Here is a 14,507-nt window from a genome sequence, read left to right as displayed (position 1 = left end):
CGCCGAGCCGTGTTGGTCACGGATGCGGGAAAAGCTGTGAAAGAGCTTCAAAAGGGTGCTCCTCAGGGCTTATGTTCCGGCCCCTTGTTATGGAATCTTTTTCTGGGTGAGCTGTTGAAAATTAATTGGCCCTCAAACGTCAAAGTTCAGGCTTATGCTGATGACCTTTTGGTAATTGCGTCTGCCCCTACTGTCAAGGGATCAGGTGATTTAGCAGAGGAAGCCCTTAGAACATTGTCAAATTGGCTGCACATGCATAAGCTCACTCTCTCTATGGCTAAGACAAAATTCTTGTTGATATCAAAGAAAATACCTCCCACCATCTGGTTCTAAGGGAAAACCATCAAGAAAACGGACGTGCTATGTTATTTAGGCATCTTTATCGATAAGCAACTTAGCTGGGAAGATCACATCAAAGAACAGAAGAGAAAGGCATCAGGTCTACTTCAGAAGATGCGCCTGATGGCCGGACCACAGTGGGGACTGACACGGGCGCTGAGGAGATCCCTCTACTTGACAGTGTTTGAGCCTATGATAACTAATGGAGCTTCAATATGGCATTCTCCCAAGGTCCAGATGTTCAGACGGCTCGATTCTATACAAAGACCCTTCCGTCTATATATCTGTGGTGCGTATAGAACTACACCCATGAATGCTCTTCAGGTCATCTTGGGGCTTCCGCCATTATCTCTCAAGATAGAATTCCTGGCAAGAGTCAAACGTCTTCTAAAGCTTCACAAGCCATGTCCATTGTTAGAGGAAAGATTAGTCCCGGACGCCTTTGAGCAAAAAACTGTAGGCTGGACCTCGCATCCTGCAGAATCTCTGCAAGGCAATCAAGTACTCCTAGACTCTTCGGAGGACGATACACCTGAGGAGAAATCCATCGTATATTACACGGATGGCTCTAAACTGGAATCAGGTACAGGAGCTGCCTGTATAAAAACCGTGGGAACGGAGATCGTGCATAAATGGGCTGCTAAACTAAAAGAAAATAATTCAGTATATCAAGCTGAGATGCTCGCTATATTTACAGCAGCTCTGGATGCAGCTACAAACAGGAGGCAGACTGTAATAAGATCGGATAGCCGTTCAAGTCTCCAGGCCATACTATACCCGATCTCTGAAAACGCAATGGCCAGAAGGATCAGGGGTATACTTGTATCTCACCCTTCACGCACCCACTACGCATCTCCTGGGTAAAAGCCCACAACGGCCAGTGGGGAAACGAGCTTGCGGATGCGGCGGCCAAAGAAGCGACCAATACCGCAGTCTTTTACGACGAACTCTTATATCCAGCTTCTCACACAAAATCACTCCTCTGGAGAGACATGATAGCGAATTGGCAATTGCATTGGGATATCCCGGAGGCGTCAGGAAGATTAACTCATGAAGTTATAAAGAAAGTAGTTACTAGGAGCAAGGGCTGATCACGAGAGCTCTTCTTATTTGTCACCGGTCATTGGCCGTTCCTGGCAACCTTACATCACTTTAAAGCGATTGCCAGCGATAAATGCTGTTGTCTTGAGCCTGGCACGCTCCTGCACTACGCCACATGCTGTCCAGAAACGACGCCCTTTCACTTCTGTTCACCGGCTGCCCATTCACACAGACCATGGATGCTTGGCATACTACGTCGAGAAGAATCAAAGGAAAAGATAAGAAAAATGGTGAAATTCCTTGAGGAACATCCCGAGAAGATAAGGGATCCGTCTCCTCCAGCTCCTGCAACTCCGGTACCAGCGCCGTTAAGGACATCGCCGCGTCTTCACCCTGACAGTGCGCTGGTGGCACTGTTTGAAGGCGGGGAGCAGGATGAATCCCAAACCTAATTAATGAAGTCTCGGAGGAATTAGACTGACTGTATTGAACTGCTCGAGCGCAATGGGGTGCTCTGCCCTTCTGTCATACAATCCTTGATCAATTAAATTTCTGATTGCGCCTTTTGCGATACGATTTCATACAACTTTCTATGATTATTTATTATCCGTGCCCGTTGCACTTTGATTTTAACTTGATTAATTTGATTCTTCGATTTACATAATTTTTGATTTCCTCGCACTATATGTAATCTTTGACGTATCAATAAATTTTAGTTTTACCGGAGATGCCCTGTTCCCCCTCCCGGGGGGGGGCGAAGTGCTTACGTTATTTCTTGCGACAGAGCCTGGATGTCTCGTGGTTTCTCCAGTTTTCCAGTCCGCGGGCGAAAATTTTTTATGTATATTGTAACCATATATGACCTGTATTTTACGTGACATTTCCGTAATTTCAAACATTCCAATTTTTAGAAAAATCCCCGTTTTATTAATTAGTATTTTGGGGTTCGAACACAGGTTCTCGCGATGCGAGTCCGTCACTATGACCATTCGACCACCATAGCGGCCCTTTCTGCATCTATTACAGACAAGTTTTACTTTTCCACACTTTTGCCTGGTTCTTTCCTTATTGAGAAAGAAAGAAGAGCTTTCTGGTTTTTTTCCACCCAAAAAACGCTAGAATTCAGTGTCCAGGCTTACCAATAAAATCCTAGTAGATAACAAAAAAAAAAAAAAAAAAATTTACACATTAAAACTGTATTATTACTAGATGTAACTTACAGTAAGTAAAAAAAATCTAGAGAGAGAAAGCTTGTAAAATGATCATGAAATTTTGTCCATTTTTTTCAAAAGTATTTTACCGAAATCACTGAAAAAAAACCAAATTATTACACTGTTCCTTGACTCACTTAAAATGTGCTGAGAAATCATCATTAATATCAGGGGCGTAGCCAGAAATTTCGTTCGGGGGGGACCACTTTCATTTCGGGGGGGGGGGGGACCAAAGTGACAGAACAATGGATTTGGCCATCTTTTTCCCTTTTTTCGGTCATTTTCTCACATTTCGGGGGGGGACCAGACCCCCAAGTCCCCCCCCCTGGCTACGCCCTTGATTAATATCACCACTACTGGACACCAACGACTGGCTGATGCAACGCGTAAAGCTCTGCCATCATGAGACCAAACGTTAGGACAATTTGGTGCAGAAACAAGACAGCTCCAAGACCTGGGATGCACCACCTTCTGATTCTTAATAAGAATACGCTTCTTAACTATGGATTTGATCTTTAGTTAAGAATTAAGAGGGAATTTTGCTACCACAGTCTTAACTAAGAATCGTTTTTGTTCCATAGTTAAGAACAAAGGCTACCCACTTCTTAGCCTGATACTTAGTATACAATTTTTTTCTTCTATGCGAGATAACTTGAGTTCTTTCTTTAATAGAAGTTTTTTTTTATGATTCATATTTTAAAAAATGAATAAAAAAAATTGACAATGCATTTTTATTTCCAAACTAGGGGGGCTCTGCCCCCCTGCCGCCTTTGGCGGCCAACCCCCCCCCCACTTCTCTCCCGGACATATCTTGTTTATTTCGTCCCACTTCATCAGCGTGCTATGGAAAAGGGGAAAGGGACGTGTGAAAGCACCAGCCTAATGAAGAAGCGAATTTTAATGAAAATAATAATAAAGCAACAAAAAACAAATGAGATTCATCAAGTATCCCCAGAAAACTTCCCCATGGGGGTCCCCAGATTCAATTCGCTGAATTTCAGTGGGGCCCCACACTGGATATATCTTGGGCTACCGATGTGTTGCAAATTTTACAATGTTAAACCACAAAAATCAATGAGATACATTCAGGGGCACCGAATTACAACCTGCCAACATTTCCATGAAGCCCTGACCTGCAAGCTTGTCGGACACCCCCCTGTGAGAATTTTTCATTTTTATCAATTTTACAACGAATAAAATCCAGGGCCCCACATACAGTAGCGGGGACACAATACGCAAATTTTTAGTGGGGCCCCAGACTGGCTATATCTCGGGTTTCGGCTGTGGCAAAATTCTACAACAGAAAAGAATGAGATTCATCCAGGGCCCCCAAAATGAAACCTGTAAACATAGGGCCCCCGACTTGGAAGCTTGTCGGTCATCCCCCGGAGCGAGTGCCATGAAAAATTCCATTTGTATTCCTTTTACCAACGAATAAAATCCAGGGCCCCCAACCAATTACCCGGGACACCAATTCGCATACTTTTGGTGGGGCCCCAGACTGGCTTTATCTCGGGCTTCCGCTGTTGCAAATTCTACAACAGAAAAGAATGAGATTCATCCAGGGCCCCCAATACGAAACCTGTAAACATAGGGCCCCCGACTTGGAAGCTTGTCGGTCATCCCCCGGAGCGAGTGCCATGAAAAATTTTCATTTGTATTCGTTTTACCAACGAATAAAATCCAGGGCCCCCAACAAATTACCCGGGACACCAATTCGCATACTTTTGGTGGGGCCCCAGACTGGCTTTATCTCGGGCTTCGGCTGTTGCAAATTCTACAACAGAAAAGAATGAGATTCATCCAGGGCCCCCAAAAGGAAACCTGTAAACATAGGGCCCCGACTTGGAAGCTTGTCGGTCATCCCCCGGAGCGAGTGCCATGAAAAATTCCATTTGTATTCGTTTTACCAACGAATAAAATCCAGGGCCCCCAAACCAATTACCCGGGACACCAATTCGCATACTTTTGGTGGGGCCCCAGACTGGCTTTATCTCGGGCTTCCGCTGTTGCAAATTCTACAACAGAAAAGAATGAGATTCATCCAGGGCCCCCAAAATGAAACCTGTAAACATAGGGCCCCCGACATGGAAGCTTGTCGGTCATTCCCCCGGAGCGAGTGCCATGAAAAATTCCATTTGTATTCGTTTTACCAACGAATAAAATCCAGGGCCCCCAACCAATTACCCGGGACACCAATTCGCATACTTTTGGTGGGGCCCCAGACTGGCTTTATCTCGGGCTTCCGCTGTTGCAAATTCCACAACAGAAAAGAATGAGATTCATCCAGGGCCCCCAATACGAAACCTGTAAACATAGGGCCCCCGACTTGGAAGCTTGTCGGTCATCCCCCGGAGCGAGTGCCATGAAAAATTTTCATTTGTATTCGTTTTACCAACGAATAAAATCCAGGGCCCCCAACAAATTACCCGGGACACCAATTCGCATACTTTTGGTGGGGCCCCAGACTGGCTTTATCTCGGGCTTCGGCTGTTGCAAATTCTACAACTGATAAGAATGAGATTCATCCAGGGCCCCCAAAATGAAACCTGTAAACATAGGGCCCCGACTTGGAAGCTTGTCGGTCATCCCCCGGAGCGAGTGCCATGAAAAATTCTATTTGTATTCGTTTTACCAACGAATAAAATCCAGGGCCCCCAACCAATTACCCGGGACACCAATTCGCATACTTTTGGTGGGGCCCCAGACTGGCTTTATCTCGGGCTTCCGCTGTTGCAAATTCTACAACAGAAAAGAATGAGATTCATCCAGGGCCCCCAAAATGAAACCTGTAAACATAGGGCCCCCGACATGGAAGCTTGTCGGTCATTCCCCCGGAGCGAGTGCCATGAAAAATTCCATTTGTATTCGTTTTACCAACGAATAAAATCCAGGGCCCCCAACCAATTACCCGGGACACCAATTCGCATACTTTTGGTGGGGCCCCAGACTGGCTTTATCTCGGGCTTCCGCTGTTGCAAATTCTACAACAGAAAAGAATGAGATTCATCTAGGGCCCCCAATACGAAACCTGTAAACATAGGGCCCCCGACTTGGAAGCTTGTCGGTCATCCCCCGGAGCGAGTGCCATGAAAAATTTTCATTTGTATTCGTTTTACCAACGAATAAAATCCAGGGCCCCCAACAAATTACCCGGGACACCAATTCGCATACTTTTGGTGGGGCCCCAGACTGGCTTTATCTCGGGCTTCGGCTGTTGCAAATTCTACAACAGAAAAGAATGAGATTCATCCAGGGCCCCCAAAATGAAACCTGTAAACATAGGGCCCCGACTTGGAAGCTTGTTGGTCATCCCCCGGAGCGAGTGCCATGAAAAATTCCATTTGTATTCGTTTTACCAACGAATAAAATCCAGGGCCCCCAACCAATTACCCGGGACACCAATTCGCATACTTTTGGTGGGGCCCCAGACTGGCTTTATCTCGGGCTTCGGCTGTTGCAAATTCTACAACAGAAAAAAATGAGATTCATCCAGGGCCCCCAAAATGAAACCTGTAAACATAGGGCCCCCGACATGGAAGCTTGTCGGTCATTCCCCCGGAGCGAGTGCCATGAAAAATTCCATTTGTATTCGTTTTACCAACGAATAAAATCCAGGGCCCCCAACCAATTACACGGGACACCAATTCGCATACTTTTGGTGGGGCCCCAGACTGGCTTTATCTCGGGCTTCGGCTGTTGCAAATTCTACAACAGAAAAGAATGAGATTCATCCAGGGCTCCCAAAAAGGAAACCTGTAAACATAAGGCCCCCGGCTTGGAAGCTTGTCGGTCATCCCCCGGAGCGAGTGCCATGAAAAATTCCATTTGTATTCGTTTTACCAACGAATAAAATCCAGGGCCCCCAACCAATTACCCGGGACACCAATTCGCATACTTTTGGTGGCGCCCCAGACGGGCTTTATCTCGGGCTTCAGCTGTTGCAAATTCTACAACAGAAAAGAATGAGATTCATCCAGGGCCCCCAAAACGAAACCTGTAAACATAGGGCCCCCGACTTGGAAGCTTGTCGGTCATCCCCCGGAGCGAGTGCCATGAAAAATTTTCATTTGTATTCGTTTTACCAACGAATAAAATCCAGGGCCCCCAAAATGAAACCTGTAAACATGGGGCCCCCGACTTGGAAGCTTGTCGGTCATCCCCCGGAGCGAGTGCCATGAAAAATTTCCATTTGTATTCGTTTTACCAACGAATAAAATCCAGGGCCCCCAACCAATTACCCGGGACACCAATTCGCATACTTTTGGTGGGGCCCCAGACTGGCATTTATCTCGGTCTTCCGCTGTTGCGAATTCTACTACAGAAAAGAATGAGATTCGTCCAGGGCCCCAAAATGAAACCTGTAAACATAGGGCCCCCGACTTGGAAGCTTGTCGGTCATCCCCCGGAGCGAGTGCCATGAAAAATTTTCATTTGTATTCGTTTTACCAACGAATAAAATCCAGGGCCCCCAAAATGAAACCTGTAAACATAGGGCCCCCGACTTGGAAGCTTGTCGGTCATCCCCCGGAGCGAATGCCATGAAAAATTTTCATTTGTATTCGTTTTACCAACGAATAAAATCCAGGGCCCCCAAAATGAAACCTGTAAACATGGGGCCCCCGACTTGGAAGCTTGTCGGTCATCCCCCGGAGCGAGTGCCATGAAAAATTTTCATTTGTATTCGTTTTACCAACGAATAAAATCCAGGGCCCCCAACAAATTACCCGGGACACCAATTCGCATACTTTTGGTGGGGCCCCAGACTGGCTTTATCTCGGGCTTCGGCTGTTGCAAATTCTACAACTGATAAGAATGAGATTCATCCAGGGCCCCCAAAATGAAACCTGTAAACATAGGGCCCCGACTTGGAAGCTTGTCGGTCATCCCCCGGAGCGAGTGCCATGAAAAATTCCATTTGTATTCGTTTTACCAACGAATAAAATCCAGGGCCCCCAACCAATTACCCGGGACACCAATTCGCATACTTTTGGTGGGGCCCCAGACTGGCTTTATCTCGGGCTTCCGCTGTTGCAAATTCTACAACAGAAAAGAATGAGATTCATCCAGGGCCCCCAAAATGAAACCTGTAAACATAGGGCCCCCGACATGGAAGCTTGTCGGTCATTCCCCCGGAGCGAGTGCCATGAAAAATTCCATTTGTATTCGTTTTACCAACGAATAAAATCCAGGGCCCCCAACCAATTACCCGGGACACCAATTCGCATACTTTTGGTGGGGCCCCAGACTGGCTTTATCTCGGGCTTCCGCTGTTGCAAATTCTACAACAGAAAAGAATGAGATTCATCCAGGGCCCCCAAAATTAAACCTGTAAACATAGGGCCCCCGACATGGAAGCTTGTCGGTCATTCCCCCGGAGCGAGTGCCATGAAAAATTCCATTTGTATTCGTTTTACCAACGAATAAAATCCAGGGCCCCCAACCAATTACCCGGGACACCAATTCGCATACTTTTGGTGGGGCCCCAGACTGGCTTTATCTCGGGCTTCCGCTGTTGCAAATTCCACAACAGAAAAGAATGAGATTCATCCAGGGCCCCCAATACGAAACCTGTAAACATAGGGCCCCCGACTTGGAAGCTTGTCGGTCATCCCCCGGAGCGAGTGCCATGAAAAATTTTCATTTGTATTCGTTTTACCAACGAATAAAATCCAGGGCCCCCAACAAATTACCCGGGACACCAATTCGTATACTTTTGGTGGGGCCCCAGACTGGCTTTATCTCGGGCTTCGGCTGTTGCAAATTCTACAACAGAAAAGAATGAGATTCATCCAGGGCCCCCAAAATGAAACCTGTAAACATAGGGCCCCGACTTGGAAGCTTGTCGGTCATCCCCCGGAGCGAGTGCCATGAAAAATTCCATTTGTATTCGTTTTACCAACGAATAAAATCCAGGGCCCCCAACCAATTACCCGGGACACCAATTCGCATACTTTTGGTGGGGCCCCAGACTGGCTTTATCTCGGGCTTCGGCTGTTGCAAATTCTACAACAGAAAAAAATGAGATTCATCCAGGGCCCCCAAAATGAAACCTGTAAACATAGGGCCCCCGACATGGAAGCTTGTCGGTCATTCCCCCGGAGCGAGTGCCATGAAAAATTCCATTTGTATTCGTTTTACCAACGAATAAAATCCAGGGCCCCCAACCAATTACCCGGGACACCAATTCGCATACTTTTGGTGGGGCCCCAGACTGGCTTTATCTCGGGCTTCGGCTGTTGCAAATTCTACAACAGAAAAGAATGAGATTCATCCAGGGCTCCCAAAATGAAACCTGTAAACATAAGGCCCCCGGCTTGGAAGCTTGTCGGTCATCCCCCGGAGCGAGTGCCATGAAAAATTCCATTTGTATTAGTTTTACCAACGAATAAAATCCAGGGCCCCCAACCAATTACCCGGGACACCAATTCGCATACTTTTGGTGGCGCCCCAGACGGGCTTTATCTCGGGCTTCAGCTGTTGCAAATTCTACAACAGAAAAGAATGAGATTCATCCAGGGCCCCCAAAACGAAACCTGTAAACATAGGGCCCCCGACTTGGAAGCTTGTCGGTCATCCCCCGGAGCGAGTGCCATGAAAAATTTTCATTTGTATTCGTTTTACCAACGAATAAAATCCAGGGCCCCCAACAAATTACCCGGGACACCAATTCGTATACTTTTGGTGGGGCCCCAGACTGGCTTTATCTCGGGCTTCGGCTGTTGCAAATTCTACAACAGAAAAGAATGAGATTCATCCAGGGCCCCCAAAATGAAACCTGTAAACATAGGGCCCCGACTTGGAAGCTTGTCGGTCATCCCCCGGAGCGAGTGCCATGAAAAATTCCATTTGTATTCGTTTTACCAACGAATAAAATCCAGGGCCCCCAACCAATTACCCGGGACACCAATTCGCATACTTTTGGTGGGGCCCCAGACTGGCTTTATCTCGGGCTTCGGCTGTTGCAAATTCTACAACAGAAAAAAATGAGATTCATCCAGGGCCCCCAAAATGAAACCTGTAAACATAGGGCCCCCGACATGGAAGCTTGTCGGTCATTCCCCCGGAGCGAGTGCCATGAAAAATTCCATTTGTATTCGTTTTACCAACGAATAAAATCCAGGGCCCCCAACCAATTACCCGGGACACCAATTCGCATACTTTTGGTGGGGCCCCAGACTGGCTTTATCTCGGGCTTCGGCTGTTGCAAATTCTACAACAGAAAAGAATGAGATTCATCCAGGGCTCCCAAAATGAAACCTGTAAACATAAGGCCCCCGGCTTGGAAGCTTGTCGGTCATCCCCCGGAGCGAGTGCCATGAAAAATTCCATTTGTATTCGTTTTACCAACGAATAAAATCCAGGGCCCCCAACCAATTACCCGGGACACCAATTCGCATACTTTTGGTGGCGCCCCAGACGGGCTTTATCTCGGGCTTCAGCTGTTGCAAATTCTACAACAGAAAAGAATGAGATTCATCCAGGGCCCCCAAAACGAAACCTGTAAACATAGGGCCCCCGACTTGGAAGCTTGTCGGTCATCCCCCGGAGCGAGTGCCATGAAAAATTTTCATTTGTATTCGTTTTACCAACGAATAAAATCCAGGGCCCCCAAAATGAAACCTGTAAACATGGGGCCCCCGACTTGGAAGCTTGTCGGTCATCCCCCGGAGCGAGTGCCATGAAAAATTTCCATTTGTATTCGTTTTACCAACGAATAAAATCCAGGGCCCCCAACCAATTACCCGGGACACCAATTCGCATACTTTTGGTGGGGCCCCAGACTGGCATTTATCTCGGTCTTCCGCTGTTGCGAATTCTACTACAGAAAAGAATGAGATTCGTCCAGGGCCCCAAAATGAAACCTGTAAACATAGGGCCCCCGACTTGGAAGCTTGTCGGTCATCCCCCGGAGCGAGTGCCATGAAAAATTTTCATTTGTATTCGTTTTACCAACGAATAAAATCCAGGGCCCCCAACCAATTACCCGGGACACCAATTCGCATACTTTTGGTGGGGCCCCAGACTGGCTTTATCTCGGGCTTCGGCTGTTGCAAATTCTACAACAGAAAAGAATGAGATTCATCCAGGGCCCCCAATACGAAACCTGTAAACATAGGGCCCCCGACTTGGAAGCTTGTCGGTCATCCCCCGGAGCGAGTGCCATGAAAAATTTTCATTTGTATTCGTTTTACCAACGAATAAAATCCAGGGCCCCCAAAATGAAACCTGTAAACATAGGGCCCCCGACTTGGAAGCTTGTCGGTCATCCCCCGGAGCGAGTGCCATGGAAAATTTTCATTTGTATTCGTTTTACCAACGAATAAAATCCAGGGCCCCCAAAATGAAACCTGTAAACATGGGGCCCCCGACTTGGAAGCTTGTCGGTCATCCCCCGGAGCGAGTGCCATGAAAAATTTTCATTTGTATTCGTTTTACCAACGAATAAAATCCAGGGCCCCCAAAATGAAACCTGTAAACATGGGGCCCCCGACTTGGAAGCTTGTCGGTCATCCCCCGGAGCGAGTGCCATGAAAAATTTCCATTTGTATTCGTTTTACCAACGAATAAAATCCAGGGCCCCCAACCAATTACCCGGGACACCAATTCGCATACTTTTGGTGGGGCCCCAGACTGGCTTTATCTCGGGCTTCCGCTGTTGCGAATTCTACAACAGAAAAGAATGAGATTCGTCCAGGGCCCCAAAATGAAACCTGTAAACATGGGGCCCCCGACTTGGAAGCTTGTCGGTCATCCCCCGGTGCGAGTGCCATGAAAAATTTTCATTTGTATTCGTTTTACCAACGAATAAAATCCAGGGCCCCCAAAATGAAACCTGTAAACATGGGGCCCCCGACTTGGAAGCTTGTCGGTCATCCCCCGGAGCGAGTGCCATGAAAAATTTTCATTTGTATTCGTTTTACCAACGAATAAAATCCAGGGCCCCCAACCAATTACCCGGGACACCAATTCGCATACTTTTGGTGGGGCCCCAGACTGGCTTTATCTCGGGCTTCCGCTGTTGCGAATTCTACAACAGAAAAGAATGAGATTCGTCCAGGGCCCCAAAATGAAACCTGTAAACATGGGGCCCCCGACTTGGAAGCTTGTCGGTCATCCCCCGGTGCGAGTGCTATGAAAAATTTTCATTTGTATTCGTTTTACCAACAAATAAAATCCAGGGCACCCAAAATGAAACCTGTAAATATGGGCCCCGACTTGGAAGCTTGTCGGCCATCCCACGGAGCGAGTACCATGAAAAATTTTCATTTGTATTCGTTTTACCAACGAATAAAATCCAGGACCCCCAACCAATTACCCGGGACACCGATTCGCATACTTTTGGTGGGGCCCCAGACTGGATATATCTTTTGCTTCCGCTATCGAAATTTTTCAACGTTAAAGCAGCAAGAAAACAATGAGATCCATCAAGGGCCCCTGGAAATGAAAACTTTTTACTTATACGTGAAATCTTCCCCGGGTACCCCGACCCTGTGTTGGTAGCACTGCTGTTGTGTGTGTATATTACACATATATATACCTCTCGGCATGGACCTCCCCCCCCCCCCCACAAAGGAAGGGCTGACAGGGGCCACAACGATTCTTTTCACTTTTTGATTTTTCACAATATAAATTAATCACAGGGGGGCCCCTGTAAAGCTGGTTTGGGGGCTCGAAATCTAAATTCCAGCCTAAGGGCTCTGCTGTAGGATGTAGGAGCCTCTTGGTACATGCACATAACATGGTCCCGATGGGTCAAATGGGTCCCCGATATGTGAATATCGACCCAATATCGATATATGATATATGATATGATATCGATATATGAATGTGAATATCGATATATCAATCGAACCCACTTCCGTAACAGAGTTTCCGTCACTCAAAAATTTCACCCACTTCCGTCACTCGGTTGCTTAGCAACAGGCCCTTTTCGAGTTTGTTTGTGATTTTATATTATAGAATAGATAAGGAATTTCAGACTTTTTAAGTTATCGAAAAGTTATCTGAAGGTTGTGTGGGAGAGTTGAAAACAGGGTTAGTCTATATACAGCACATATATGTTGATAATAGTGATAAAATATCGGATTATTTCAATAAAGTTTGATAAACTTTGCTACATTTATCACATTTACCAGTGATTATGCATAATTCTTAAATTTTCAATCCATGAATATCAGACTTGATTGAAGGGGTGCAGAGAAGAGCTACGCGTGTCCTTATTGGCACACAGGGCTTGAGTTATGAAGAGAGACTTCATTTTTTGAATATGTTTACATTGGATGAACGCAGGTGTCGAGGAGATATGATCGAAGTGTTCAAAATTTTCAATGGGATGGATAGGATAGACCATGAACTTTTAGTACACCGCCAATCAACTGCTTTTACAAGGGGACACCAGTATCGATTGGTGAGGGACAATGCAAGGTTATGGTGTCGCAGGGAATTTTTCTCTAATAGGGTTGTTAATAAATGGAATAGCTTACCCCCGGAGGTAGTAAATTGTAACACAATTGACACGTTTAAAAAGAAATACGATAAACATGTTGGGGTAAATCGAGAAGCTATCCATTCTTAGAATAAGACAACCATAAGTATTCTTTATGGGCATTGTATGATATTTTATCATGTGTATATATTGTTTATAATTTGTGTTAATTGCATTTTTAATTGGGTTGCTGTATTTTTTAAACATATGACATCCATATTTTTATGGGCATCTTTTTATCAGCCACCTCGTTGGGCATTTTGCCTGTTGTGGCGTTGTATTTGTATTTGTATTTGTATTTGTATCATGATCGATGAGTCGTAAATACAATTGTTATCATATTAGGGGAACTTGTAGATTTGAAATTTTTTATTAGTTTAAAACTTGAGAGAAAATTGAATTTCTCCCGCAAAATATGTGAGATAAAGCTCTAATCGGCCGAAATATAATTGTACATAAATTAAAAATCATTATTAACCTGCTGCTGCGTTTGTTTTTTTCACATGCTTTGGTGTACGTGAAAAGCCAACATTACAGAAGCGATGACCATTTTTATTATTGATGTATTATCTGATCACTATTATTGTTATTTGGCCAAGAAGCAGCTATGAAATACATGTACATCACCACGTTCAATTCACCATGACAATTAATTTAAAGAAACATGAAGCATATTATAAAAATTATTGTCAGTCTTGTAATGTTAGCTTCACTTACATAATGTAAACACAACGACGACTCATTTATCGCATTAACCATGGTTTGACAATTATGCATAATGACCTACGAATGTGATAGATTCACGGTATATGATCGAAATTTATCAAACTTACCGAAATGGCCGGTGATTATTCATATAATAATAGCTCTTTATCACTTTCACCATAACATATATAGCATAGCCCCTGTTCATTGAGGGTGGCAGGGATCCATCCCAGTGAACGTGGGATGAATCTTTGATTCGAATCATATCGGATGATTAAGTATGGATATGTTTGTTTTTTACTGCAACATGTTAAAAAAATATTATGTATTTATCATTTCTTCAAAACCATATTCACATTTGCTGAAATTATCTCCGCCATTTTTTCAGGCTAGCGTTTCTAATATTTCTTTTCCTCTCCATCTTGTTAACAACAAGTTGCTGTTAATTTTTAGCTGGGCGCTGATTGGCCAATGGCGAAATTCCCCAAAAAGAGAAATTTATCGGATTATCCATCGTCACGTGACCTTAAGAATAACTTTTAACAATCACGCCGTGGTTGCATTCGGAGCTCGATTCTTAACGTGATTCTTACGAACCGATTCTTACGTATGGATGATTGGTTATTAAGAATCAGAAGGTGGTACATCCCCTGTCTTGCGCCGTATCAGACACCAGCAGATCTGCTTTCCCATTATATCTCCATAGCTAATGCTTGGAGCTG

At 45.2% G+C, this 14,507-nt stretch overlaps 1 protein-coding gene across 1 annotated transcript; it reads left to right on the top strand.

The window, feature by feature from the left end:
* Positions 1 to 453: 453 nt before the first annotated feature.
* On the top strand, positions 454 to 1,203 carry LOC149089348 (uncharacterized). The gene has a single exon (XM_089240194.1). The coding sequence runs from the start codon at positions 454 to 456 to the stop codon at positions 1,201 to 1,203; it is 750 nt and encodes a 249-aa protein (XP_089096320.1).
* The last annotated feature ends 13,304 nt before the right edge of the window (positions 1,204 to 14,507 follow it).

The sequence above is a fragment of the Pholcus phalangioides genome, unplaced genomic scaffold (genome assembly GCF_987345545.1).
Source record: "Pholcus phalangioides strain wild (caught in Gottingen) unplaced genomic scaffold, Ppha-v1.0 ptg000002l_1, whole genome shotgun sequence".
In the NCBI taxonomy this organism is placed as follows: Eukaryota; Metazoa; Arthropoda; class Arachnida; order Araneae; family Pholcidae; genus Pholcus; species Pholcus phalangioides.
This window is presented reverse-complemented; position numbering and strand designations above follow the sequence as displayed.